This window comes from Mauremys reevesii, linkage group 9 (genome assembly GCF_016161935.1).
Source record: "Mauremys reevesii isolate NIE-2019 linkage group 9, ASM1616193v1, whole genome shotgun sequence".
NCBI classification, from domain to species: domain Eukaryota; kingdom Metazoa; phylum Chordata; order Testudines; family Geoemydidae; genus Mauremys; species Mauremys reevesii.
In genome coordinates, this window is record NC_052631.1 from 29,312,038 (window position 1) to 29,324,997 (window position 12,960).

Genomic DNA, 12,960 nt, shown 5'->3' on the forward strand with positions numbered 1-12,960 from the left:
TTCAATGATCTGAAACTCAAAAAAAAGAATCCTACAAAAAAGTGGAAACTAGGTCAAATTACAAAGGATGAATATAAAAAAATAACATAAGTATGTGGGGACAAAATTAGAAAGCCCAAGGCAGAAAATGAGACTAAACTAGCTAGAGACTTAAAGGGTCACCAAAAGCATTCTACAAATGCATTAGAAGCAGAGGAAGACCAAGGACATGGTAGGCCTGTTACTCAATGAGAGGGAAAAACAATAACAGAAAATGTGGCAATGGCAGATGTCCTAAATTACTTTTTTGTTTCAGTTTTCACCAAAAAGTTTTAGTAGCGAATCGACATCTAACATAGTGAATGCCAGTGAAAATGAGGTGGGATCAGAGGCCGAAATAGGGAAAGAACAAATTAAAAATTACTTAGACAAGTTAGATGGCTTCAGGTCACCAGGCCCTGATGAAATACATCCTAGAATACTCAATATCCTTGAGAAGATATCTGAGCCATTAGCAGTTATCTTCAAAAAGTCATGGAAGATGGGAGAGATTCCAGAGGACTGGAAAAGGAGCAAATATAGTGCCAATCTATAAAAGAGAAATAAGGACAACCTGGGGAATTACAGACCAGTCAGCTTAACTTCAGTACCTGGAAAGATAATGGAACAAATAATTAAGCAATCAATTTGCGTACACCCAGAAGATAATAAGCTGGTAAATTACTGTCAGGATAGATTTGTCAAGAACAAATCCTGTCAAACTAACCTAATAGCTTTCTTTGACAGGGTAACAAGCCTTCTGAATAGAGGGAAGCAGTAGATGTGGTATATTTTGACTTTAGTAAGGCTTTTGATACTGTCTCGCATGACCTTCTCCTAAATAAACTAGGTAAATACAACCTAGATGGAGCTATAAGGTGGGTGCATAACTGGTTGGAAAACGTTCTCAGGGAGTAGTTATCTGTGGTTCACAGTCAAGCTAGAAAGGCATATCAAGTGGGGTCCCGCAGGGATCAGTTCTGGGTCTGGTTCAGTTCAATATCTTTATCAATGGTTTAGATAATGGCATAGAGAGTACACTTACAAAGTTTTCATATGATACCAAGCAGTGGGGTGGGGAGGGGGGTTGCAAATGCTTTGGAGGACAGGATTAGAATTCAAAATGATCTGGACAAACTGGAGAAATGGTCTGAAGTAAGTAGGATGAAATTCAATAAGGGCAAATGCAAAGTAGCTCCACTTAGGAAGGAACAATCAATTCCATACACATAAAACAGGAAATGACTGCCTAGAAAGGAGTACTGCAGAAAAGGATCTAGGGAGTTATAGTGGATCACAGGCTAAATATGAGTCAACAGTGTAACATTGTTGCTTTTTTGCAAACATTGTGGGATGTATAATCAGGAGTGTTGTAGGCAAGACACAAGAAGTAATTTTTCTGCTCTACGCTGTGCTGATTAGGTCTGAACTGGAGTATTGTGTCCAGTTCTGGGTGCCACATTTCAAGAAAGATGTGAGCAAACTGGAGAAAGTCCAGAGAAGTGCAACAAAAATTATTAAAGGTGTAGAAAACATCACCTATAAAGGAAGATTGAAAAAATTGGATATGTTTAGTCTGGAGAAAAGAAGACTGAGAGTGGGACATGAGTTTTCAAGTATGTAAAAGGTTGTTATAAGGAGGAGGGGAAAATTGTTCTCCTTAACCTCTGAGGATAGGACAAGAAGCAATGGGCTTAAATTACAGCAAAGGCAGTTTAGGTTGAACATTAGGAAAAACTTCCTAACAGGGTAGTTAAGCAATGGAATAAATTGCTTAGGTAGGTTGTGGAATCTCCATCATTAGAGATTATGTACTTAAGGGCAGGTTCGACAAACACCTGTCAGGGATGGTCTATAATATTTAGCCCTGTCTTGAGTGCAGGAGACTGGACTAAAAGACCCCTTGAGGTCCCTTCCAGTCCTACGATTCTATGCAGATTTTGCCTTCCAAAGATAATTTCTTCAAAGATCTGCATGTTTTAGATGACAAGAATCCTAGATCTTATAGATCAGTTTTTTTATCCTCCTGTATATCTAAAAATGCTTTATGAATGAAGTTAAGCTTAAAGTAATTGTAACTCACTTTTTTTTCCTGACAGGAACACAAGCTAAACACAATAAATAACCCTTTACAGTGAACTGAAAAGACAATGCATTACGCTAGTTGTTAGTTTTTGCCACCTTCAGTGAAAATGCAGCTACAGATCAAGAATTACATTAAAGTAATGAAGAATCTGAATTCTGGCTTAGAGTGGAAATAGTGACACTGTTTTATTGATGTACCTAGTGACACCTAAAACAGTGGAAAAAATACTGCAGTAACAAATATGACTTCTAAAACCATGATGTGGGGTTTTTTAAGTGTAAAAATGTAATAAGACATACCAAAAAGGAGTTTGAAGAAGAGCTAGCCAAAAACTCAAAAGGTAATAACAAAATGTTTTTTAAGTACATCAGAAGCAGGAAGCCTGCTAAACAACCAGTGGGCCCCTGGACGATCGAGATACAAAAGGAGCACTTAAAGTCACTGAGGAGAAACTAAATGAATTCTTTGCTTCAGTCTTCACGGCTGAGGATATTAGGGAGATACCCAAACCCGAGCCGTCCTTTGTAGGTGACACATCTGAGGAATTGTCACAGATTGAAGTGTCATAAGAGGAGGTTTTGGAATTAATTGATAAACTTAACAGTAACATGTCACCAGGACCAGATGGCATTCACCCAAGAGTTCTGAAAGAACTAAAATGTGAAATTGCGGAACTATTAACTATGATTTGTAACCTGTCCTTTAAATCAGCTTCTGTACCCAATGACTGGAAGATAGCTAATGTAACACCAATATTTAAAAAGGGCTCTAGAGGTGATCCCAGCAATTACAGACCGGTAAGTCTAACGTCAGTACCGGGCAAATTAATTGAAACAATAGTAAAAAAATAAAATTGTCAGACACATAGAAGAACATAACTTGTTGGGTAAAAGTCAACATGGTTTCTGTAAAGGGAAATCATGTCTTACTAATCTATTAGAGTTTTTTGAAGGGGTCAACAAACGTGGACAAGGGGGATCCAGTGGACATAGTGTATTTAGATTTCAAAAAAAGCCTTTGACAAGGTCCCTCACCAAAGGCTCTTACGTAAATTAAGTTGTCATGGGATAAGAGGGAAGATCCTTTCATAGATTGAGAACTGGTTAGAAGACAGGGAACAAAGGGTAGTAATAAATGGTAAATTTTCAGAATGGAGAGGGATGTAACTAGTGATGTTCCCCAAGGGTCAGTCCTAGGACCAATCCTATTCAACTTATTCGTAAATGATCTGGAGAAAGGGGTAAACAGTGAGGTGGCAAAGTTTGCAGACAATGCTAAACTGCTCAAGATAATTAAGAACCAAAGCAGACTATGAAGAACTTCAAAAAGATCTCACAAAACTAAGTGATTGGGCAACAGAATGGTAAATGAAATTTAATGTGGATAAATGTAAAGTAATGCACATTAGAAAAAATAACCCAACTATACATACAATATGATTGTGGGCTAATTTAGCTACAACTAATCAGGAAGGAGATCTTGGAGTCCTTGTGGATAGTTCTCTAAAGATGTCCACGTTGTGTGCAACAGCAATCAAAAAAGCAAACAGGATGTTAGGAATCCATTAAAAAAGGGATAGAGAATAAGACAGAGAATATCTTATTGCCCTTATATAAACCCATGGTATGCCCATATCTTGAATACTACATACAGATGTGGTCTCCTTGTCTCAAAAAAGATATACTGACATTAGAAAAAGTTCAGAAAAGGCAACTAAAATTATCAGGGTTTTGGAACGGGTCCCATATGAGAAGAGATTAAAGAGGCTAGGACTCTTCAGCTTGGAAAAGAGGAGACTAAGGGGGATATGATAGAGGTATATAAAATCATGAGTGGTGTGGAGAAAATGAATAAGGAAAAGTTATATACTTGTTCCCATAATATAAGAACTAGGGGCTACCAAATGAAAATAATGGGCAGCAGGTTTAAAACAAATAAAAGGAAGTTCTTCTTCACACTGCGTACTGTCAACCTGTGGAACTCCTTGCCTGAGGAGGTTGTGAAGGCTAGGACTATAACAGGGTTTAAAAGAGAACTGGATAAATTCATGGTGGTTAAGTCCATTAATGGCTACCAGCCAGTATGGGTAAGGAATGGTGTCCCTAGCCTCTGTTTGTCAGAGGGTGGAGCTGGATGGCAGGAGAGCGATCACTTGATCATTACCTGTTAGGTTCACTCCCTCTGGGACACCTGGAATTGGCCACTGTTAGCAGACAGGATACTGGGCTGGATAGACCTTTGGTCTGACCCAGTATGCCTGTTCTTATGTTCTTATGTTCTTTTATAGCCATGTCCTGATGTGTATTGGTTTCCGATATTTTCGGAGACTGCCTGTGATGAACTGGTAGAGGAAATGGAACATTATGGACAATGGTCTGGAGGAAGACATCGTGTAAGTGTCATCTCTTGTAAAGAAAACTGATACTTGTTTTCTAGCAGGCCATCATGTACTTTAATGTTTTAAATAAATGCCTCATTAGAAAGTGCACTGGAAGACATAGTCTGCAACTACTGAAAACTTAATAAAAAAAAAAACTTTTATTGCCGTTGTTTTAATTCTGTATGTCTGCAGTTTTCAAATAAATTAAAACCTGTATTATATAAGTACTGAAAAAACCCACATCTTGAGACCCTTCTGGTTTTTAGGATAGTCGTATAACTGGAGGTTATGAAAATGTCCCAACTGATGATATTCACATGAAGCAAATCGGGCTGGATGGTGAATGGCTGCATTTCATTAGAGAGTTCATTGCACCAGTGACACTAAAAGTCTTTGCTGGCTATTATACAAAGGTAAACTTTTAAAATTATTCTTGGTGAATAGTTGAGCTGAGTGGTTAATTTGCAGGGAATAATTTATTAGATTAATCCCAAAATCTTCTTGCTCATGGAATATTTTAGAGTAGGGTACACTTTTCTCAGTTTTATTTATTATGTCAGTGCTAATGTGGACACGAGGACGAACGGATATAAACTGTCAGTCAGGAAATTCAGGCTTGAAATTAGACGAAGGTTTCTAACCATCAGGGGAGTGCAATACTGGAACAGTCTACCGAGGGAAACAGTGGGGGCGAAGGACCTCCATGACTTTAAGATTAAGCTAGATAAGTTTATGGAGGGGATGGTATGATAGGATAACGGGCTTAGTCAATAGGTGAATTATGTGCCTGGTATGATATAACCTTTTCCAGAGGGTTTGGCTGGAGAGTCTTGCCCGCATGCTCGGGGTTCAGCTGACCGCCATATTTGGGGTCGGGAAGGAATTTTCCTCCAGGGAAGATTGGCAATGGCCCTGGAGGTTTTTCACCTTCCTCCGAAGCATGGGGCAGGGGTCACTTGCTAAGGAGTGGGTGGATCGGCTTATGTGGCCTGCATCTTGCAGGAGGTCAGACTAGATGATCATAATGGTCCCTTCTGATCTTGAATTCTATGATTCTATGATATATTGTTAAAAATGTGTTACTTCGTGCTTTGATTGAAAGTATTCCAGGCTTGAGCTGTGTTGCTTCGGTTGTGATGGGTCAGATAAATGCTATATTGTTGTAACGGTTTCAGACTTGAGCACAAACATTTGCCAGTGAGTAGTTTTTAAAATTCAGCTCCCGTGAATAAGCACATATTTGATTTCGAAATTCACACACTGATGAGAAATCCTTTGGATTACTAAACATTTATTTCAGGGACATGCCATGCTGAATTTTGTCGTAAAATACACTACAGACAGACAGCGTTCCCTCAGACCTCATCATGACTCCTCTACGTTTACCATCAACATTGCTCTCAACAAAGTAGGAGAAGATTTTCAAGTAAGCAATAGTCATTTCACTAAATATTGCTGCTCTTCAATTTATCTAAATCATTTCCATGCTTGGCTCCAATTAGACATGGTTAGGACCCTGTGTAAGAGGAAAAGACATGCAGCACGCATAGCAATGTGTCGCTGAGGTAAACCATTTGCTGCTGCCCTATTAATTGATGTCAATGGAACAACCCATGGAGGATGGTGGTAATCAACTTAATGGTGGTAGAATCTGACCCTGGATCATATTAGTTCATCTACAAGTAGAACAACTTGTTCTGTTTTGCTCACCTATGCACTGCCCATCATGCAGTGTATTCTCCATTCCTATACTTAAATTATTTAGATTTTCAAAACTGCTACCTTGGGGAATGATGCTTTGGCTCTAGACCCCGATAAAGGAAAACACTTGATCCTGGGCTAACGTGCTGTCCTGAATCAAAGCCTAGAAAAGATGATTAACTAGTCTTTCATCTGCAGTAATGTTACTGAATAGCTGATTGTTTGGAAACAAATATACCACTAAGACTGTTCAAAGGAGCTGCTCTGCAGTGTTTACCAAAATAAAAGGGATTGAAATCCCTACTATCATGTGTTGCCACATGAACTGCTGCAAAGGAAACATTATTTAAGCAGTATGGATAGAGAACTTCTTCTGATGTTAAGTATCAGTTTTTAATATTAAAACATTCTGATTGCTGGACAAAAGTTTGTAAATGCAATTATAACCCAAACTAAGACATCTGTCTTCTGATTTTTGCAACAGGGAGGTGGATGTAAATTTATTAGGTACAACTGTTCCATTGAGTCACCCAGGAAAGGATGGAGCTTCATGCATCCAGGAAGACTCACTCATTTACACGAAGGACTTCCCATTTTAAATGGAACAAGATATATTGCAGTATCGTTTATCGATCCCTAACTTTATTTTCCTGCTTCTTCAAAACCAGTGGTTGGTTCTTTATGACATAAACTCTTATTTATAGTTTTCCTCCCAGAAGATGGTGATAAAAGAAACTTTAAATTACTTCCTCTAGACAGCAGCTTTACTTTGAGCTAAAAGATTGAAAAAACAACTTTAAAAAATGTTGGACACTTCCAAATGTCTGCTCTGAGCCTTAAGTCTCAAAGTAAAAATGTTCTTATTGTTGTACTCTGCTGTCGTTAAGGGTGGGGTGGGGAGGGAAGATAGAAATGCATTTTAAAATGAATCATTTTTTTCTGTTATGAAAAATTCCTAGATACAAAATTATCTCCAAATCTTTTCTTGTGGCTTTTATTCAGTAAAATTATGCAGATAAAGTTGTGTGTTGTGCATATTTTTGTAACTACCAATAGAAGAACCACACATAGAATTAGCATCAAGCGAATCCCATAGCCTAGCAGAATTGCACACAAATTTTGGCTTTAAGCAAAAGCATATTTTGTGTGCTGATGTGCACTTCAGTAACACCTCAGTAAAACTTTTTAAAATATTTAGTTTATATTAAATATCAACATCTATATCCTCATAAAGAAAATATGCATTGCAGAGTTTGAGGAATAGATCGAATAAGTTAGATTAAAAAAAAGTTTTTTATCAAGAACTACAAATATGTGTTTTAAAGAAGAACTTGTCCCATTAAGGTTACTTCTTTTTACCAAGTGTTCTTCAATTAAAATGAGCTATTTTTGTAATGTATAGTTGCACCAGGTTGATACTGGAAATTAAATCCTATTTTCAGAACACTGGTAAATTTTAATATCAGGATGTTTTATAAACAATTTTCTGTTATTTAAAATTACTTGAATTTTGTATCAGGAAAATGAAATTGGTGGTCTCTCTTTTAAACCTAAGATGTTTGACTTACCATTTATTTTAAAGGAATCAGTTTTAAATATTCCTACTGTATCTACTGTTTGTAACTTAAAGAAACTTGAAGCAAACTCTAAACCAAGGAACCTAAGGTGCCAGAATGCACAATGCGTTTAAAAACTTGTGAAAAATAAAAGGTAATTTAAAATTAATGTAACAGTTTTTATTGTTTGTCTTAGCGAAGATGGCAATATATCCCAAGCTGTTACTTTAAAATGTAATGTATTTAACAATTTTAAAAGGAACTATTGTGCATCATGGTGAGCATGATCAAATTTATGTTGGCAAAAGTTTTTTTTTTAATATTGTGAGTAGTCACCGCTAGCTACTTGTTGCTATTGAATAATGTCTGTCATTAATTAGCATCTCAATCATTATCAAGGTGGGCAAAGTTTTAAGAGCTTCAGCAGCAGTGTGTGTGTGTGTTTGCTGCCTGTTGTAGTAATCCTTTTTTGGCAAGCAGGATATTGTGGTGATCTAAGCAGCAACCTTTCCCCCACTATCCTGACTGATGCTATGGTGAAGAGAATTCACCACCAGTACTGTATGTCAGTCTGAGTGGTTTTAAGACCAGTTTGTTTTTTTCTGACTTGTCGTTTCCCATATTTAATATTGTTAACTTATCTGCTTGAAATGGAGAAGCTTACAGATAGCACATTGAGTTTCCTGACATGAATAAATTCCAATTTTGCAAATACCTTTGCCTGAGTGAGCTGTTTTGACTGGGTGTAGACTGCACTTAGGCAAATGATAAAATTCAGAAAATCTTCAGGACTCTACGGCATGAAAGCTGCCTTTGTAAAGCACCTTTTTTCTATGTTTGCCTATGGTCTGTTAGGATGGCATGGAAAACAGACTGGGTCAGTTTAATATAGGTCAGTGTAATAAAGCTTTCTTTATAAAGAGATACTTGAAAACAGGACAAGGGATGAGATTTTTGGAGATCATTCTGTATAATTTTTGCTTCTACATTCTAGATTTTGTTCTTCACTGATTTACTCTGTTTTGATTCTTATTTGTTTGAAGACTTGGATTATTAAACTTCTAGATTTTCATTCATTTACTCTTTCAGCTGTGAGCTCTTTCAATGAGTTAGACACATTTACCTCGTTCAGACTCGTCTTACTAGAGTCCTTACATTAATAATCAACCATAAGGCTTACTAAATCTCTTTCAGGCTGATAGGAATGTTACAACGTTGAGACGGAGCACTCATTCACTTCTCTGCATTGTCCAGATATTGGAAAAATAGGCAAATTCCAATGGTATTAATATCGAAAATGCACAAATATTTGGTCTTAACAATGAATTTAGATATGTTTTGTTAGCTTTAATGTATTGTTAATAAACTAGCTCATTTGAATTGAATTTTCACTAGTAATACTATAAAGCAAACCTTGAGAGAGTTAGCTGTCTGACCCTCCTAATACCAGACTACAGAGCTGAGACGCAAGATAAGTAAGATGGAGAAAATGCAGCCTAACCTCTGGCAGTATGCATAAGACACTAGGAGTACAAGGACATAAAGGTGGACTCTTTAACTGCAGTAGATGAGACATTTGCAGATTATCTGATTGGTGTTGCTTATGTTCAAGCCTAGTTCTTCACTACTAAACCAGACATGAATTCTAGATTCAGTGGTAGGAGTGATGGGAGAGAGGTCATTTTGTTAAAAAGTAATTACAAATTGCCAAGCCTGAGTATGTTTAATCCACTTCACTGGTGTGGTGGCCCCTGTGACCCTCCAGCACTACTTGTGGACCAAGTACTGGATAACACTCAGTATATCAATTGACTTTTGTAACAAAACAAAAAACATGTGTAGCCCTCATTAAAGCCATCATGCCACAAGCTATTGTAGCATAGGCTTGTCACTTACTTCATTTTCTTCTGTTGCTGCCATGAGTTGACAGGAATAAGAGCTAAGCACAAAGGGAAATGATGGATTTTCAATAATGTGGAAACGCTGACCTCATCTCCAGTGTGAATTTTTTAGCTCCCCCCTGTTTTGTTTTATGGATGGAATATATGTTAATCAAAAGCAGGGCATCCACATGAAAGCCTTCCTTTTGTAGGTCTTATAGAAATAAAGAGGCAAAGAAATGAAAAGGATGCAGAAGTTTGGGAAGGACTCTGCCAAACCCCCTCCAAAACCACATTCAGCTGGGAATTTTTCATCTGTGCAAGTAAAGTTTGTATCAATTCTTTTCAGCCACAGCAACATACTTATTTTATTCTTTTATCTTTATCTCTGATATGCTCCAGCCTGTATCCAGAGGCTGAAAAAGCAGTGGGTGGAGCACTGGGTTGTGTCTTTCTGGGATGAAAGGAGTAGGCTGCTTGTTAGTCTTATAAATGGCATGAATGGATTCACTCCTCTCCGGAGCCCTGTGAATGGTTAAGATATCGGCTGAATGACTTGAAGGTTTTTCTGTTGATGTAGCAGAGCACCAGACTGCAGCATTAGTAATACCACTAGTTCTGAAATAATCATTTTCAGGCTGTCAGCAATTGTCCTTAACTGAGGCAAAGGATATCTTGAGTCTGAGACTAGATGGTGTAAGTTATTGTAGCTCCTCTGACTTTAATGGAAGTATAACCATTTACATCAGGTTCCTGGCCCATTGTCTTTGACTGCATCTCTTCTGTTGACTCATTCATTCATTCATTAGCCTTAAGAAGCCCATGTGGTCAGATGTTCGGCTGTGTGTGTATGTTCTCCATGTGTGCTGTCCCAGCTCTATGCAGACAGCTGGCATGGCAGACCTCGAGTGAGCGGCCCAAGAAATCCACAGACTCGGTTTTCAGTGAAGGTACCTGGTCAGGTTTATTGCCGACGAGGCACGGTGCTAACCCTGGCTCAATGGTTACAGGTACACAAACACATGTATGCCCCTGACAATGGACTGGCTCAATGAATGGCTGGACTTTCCATTCTCCACTTGGCCAGACAAAGACATTGCCTCTGAGATACATCTTTATACACAGATACAAACAAGTTACCTATTACTCCTCTAACATGGCTAACCACCACCCATTACCTTGTCCCTTTTGGTTCGATCAAAACATCTCTAACCATGTTGTCATCCTGACCTATCTTTAGGATGAGTCAGTGTGTTTTACTTTTGAAGAATGTGCTGGTATCGGGGTCTTCTGGCACCGTCCTGGAATGTGTTTACATGTATGCTTTTGTGCCTAGTACCTATTAAGAATGTGTTTCTGCAATATCAGCCCTGTTCTTGCCAGATTTTGTGAGCATGGCCTCCCTCTTGCTCACAACTTAACCTTGCTTTATGGCAGCAAGTTTTGACCACTTCTTTAGCTCAGGCCTCTGCTACATGGTCTTATGTTTCAGGCTCTTTCTACTACAGCCCAAAGTTTTTTTTTCTTCCTGGTGGAGCTCTGCCAGGCAAGAGCTCTGCTGGGACTCCAGCCAAAACTGAAAGTGAGGGGGATTCCATATTACAGAATCTTCACTGTATCATAAAGCTGAGAGTTAGAGTGCAGATACAGTTCAATGGCACTATATCCTGGCTTCCTGGAAACTCACTTTATCTTATGCAGCAAGTCATGCTCTGTAATATTAAATTTTAATCAAAATCTTACCTGTTGCAAGGCAAATCTAGGATATGGCCAGAGGAGGGAAGAGTCCTGAAGTAGGGAGATTCCTTTCCTCTCAGGGGAGAAGTGACTAGTTTAGTACAGTTAACATATAGCTTTAAAAGCAGAGGATCATGGGTTGCTCTGTGTGCATTTAACTGCCTATCTTCCCCCCCCCCGCCCCCACCAGACAGAACCATGAGCATGTGTACTTACTTATGAAAGAGATCGGGGAGTCGAAACAGGAGTGTCAGTGTTCAGGAAACCTCAGAGTTGCTTCCCTCAAAGTAAAGGGGACAGGGAATAGGCCTAAATGTAATTCATGAATATTCTGAGACACTGGACTGCTCCTATGGCCACCTCTCCCTCATACTCGAGGCAGATGGTGTGGGGGTAGTCCTCCTGAGGTGATGCCCAGATCTGTAAACATGATGGGAAAGAGAAGGTTGTCCTAGTTATCTCGTTTTTTTGACAATTTGTTCTTGATGGGACTTCAAATGTTCTTTTTGTTCCGTAAAGAGCAGTATGTTGGCCGTTTTTACAATGATAATCTAAGGATGGTTTTATGCAAGAAACTTGTGTTACTTAAAACGTGCAGACAAAGCATATTTAGCTGAAGCTAGTTCACTGTATTAGTAGGATATGGCAACACCCCAAAGACTGCTACAGCCCAGGATTTCAATCCACAGTGGTTGCAATCTGTAGGCTGCATCCTCTGGTGTGTAAATTGGTGTAACTCCATTGAAATCACCGGCTGACCTTCTGGCCCTATATTAACAACACTAGTACTGATGCTCAAGAGCAATGTGGTGCCTGCTATGATGCCAGTTTATTTAAAACAAAAAAACGAGCAAGACTTCACATGGTCCGAAACATCAGTCGTCTTCCCTATATAGCTGCTGTCTTCATGCATCCACTGTCTTAGAATTCCTCTGATTATTTTTAGACTATTTACCGTCTCTAGAGTAGGGCATAAATGTATGATGTCACTCAAGAGCAAGTTTATACAGAAACTGTTTATTTGGCCTGAAACCAGCATTCCTGCTATTTGAAGACCTTTATCCAGCTGTGAGTAGGAGCTGATCAAATACTAATGACTTTGGGGCAGCTTGTTCCCTGATCCTGAACGGGATGTGCATGTGAGATGGGAGTGAGAATGAGGAAATACAAGTAGTCCCCCAGGCTCTGTGTGCAGTGCTGTTTGCAGAACTGTGAGTTAGTATAGCATTGCAGTTTGTCTGCCTAGATATTCGGTAGTCTTTGTGCTCCCCTAAAGGCAAACCCTGCTCCTGGATCCTGTCTTTGCACAGCAGCTGGCTGCAACCTGAAGAGCCACTTAGCAGCAGCTATGCTTCTCCTGTGTGCCAGTGAGTTGAGAGGTATTGCCTCCCAAAAGCATAATGTCCTCCCAGAGCTCCATCTGGAGTGGTGCACCCCAACATAGATCAGTGCTTAAGGGAATGATACTGTAGTTCCTTTAGGTGACAGACACCCCTCACCAGTAGGCATGCAGAAAGGCTGTAAGAATTGTTATGTAAAGTACTTGGTCTCAACTAGTGCTCCGTGCACCAGTACTACTTAGCTTTGGCTTTTCAAAGGACT

The 12,960-nt window shown here is 39.0% G+C and overlaps 1 protein-coding gene across 2 annotated transcripts in view; it reads left to right on the forward strand.

The window, feature by feature from the left end:
* PLOD2 (procollagen-lysine,2-oxoglutarate 5-dioxygenase 2) overlaps nucleotides 1-8,455 on the forward strand; it is an 81,480-nt gene extending 73,025 nt beyond the window's left edge. For both annotated transcript variants that reach the window (XM_039489430.1, XM_039489431.1), the window contains 4 exons: nucleotides 4,392-4,496; nucleotides 4,751-4,897; nucleotides 5,785-5,910; nucleotides 6,670-8,455. In XM_039489430.1, coding sequence (XP_039345364.1) covers nucleotides 4,392-4,496; nucleotides 4,751-4,897; nucleotides 5,785-5,910; nucleotides 6,670-6,825 — 534 coding nt within the window. In that variant the 3' untranslated portion in view covers nucleotides 6,826-8,455. The remainder of the gene's footprint in view (nucleotides 1-4,391; nucleotides 4,497-4,750; nucleotides 4,898-5,784; nucleotides 5,911-6,669) is intronic.
* Nucleotides 8,456-12,960: the final 4,505 nt, after the last annotated feature.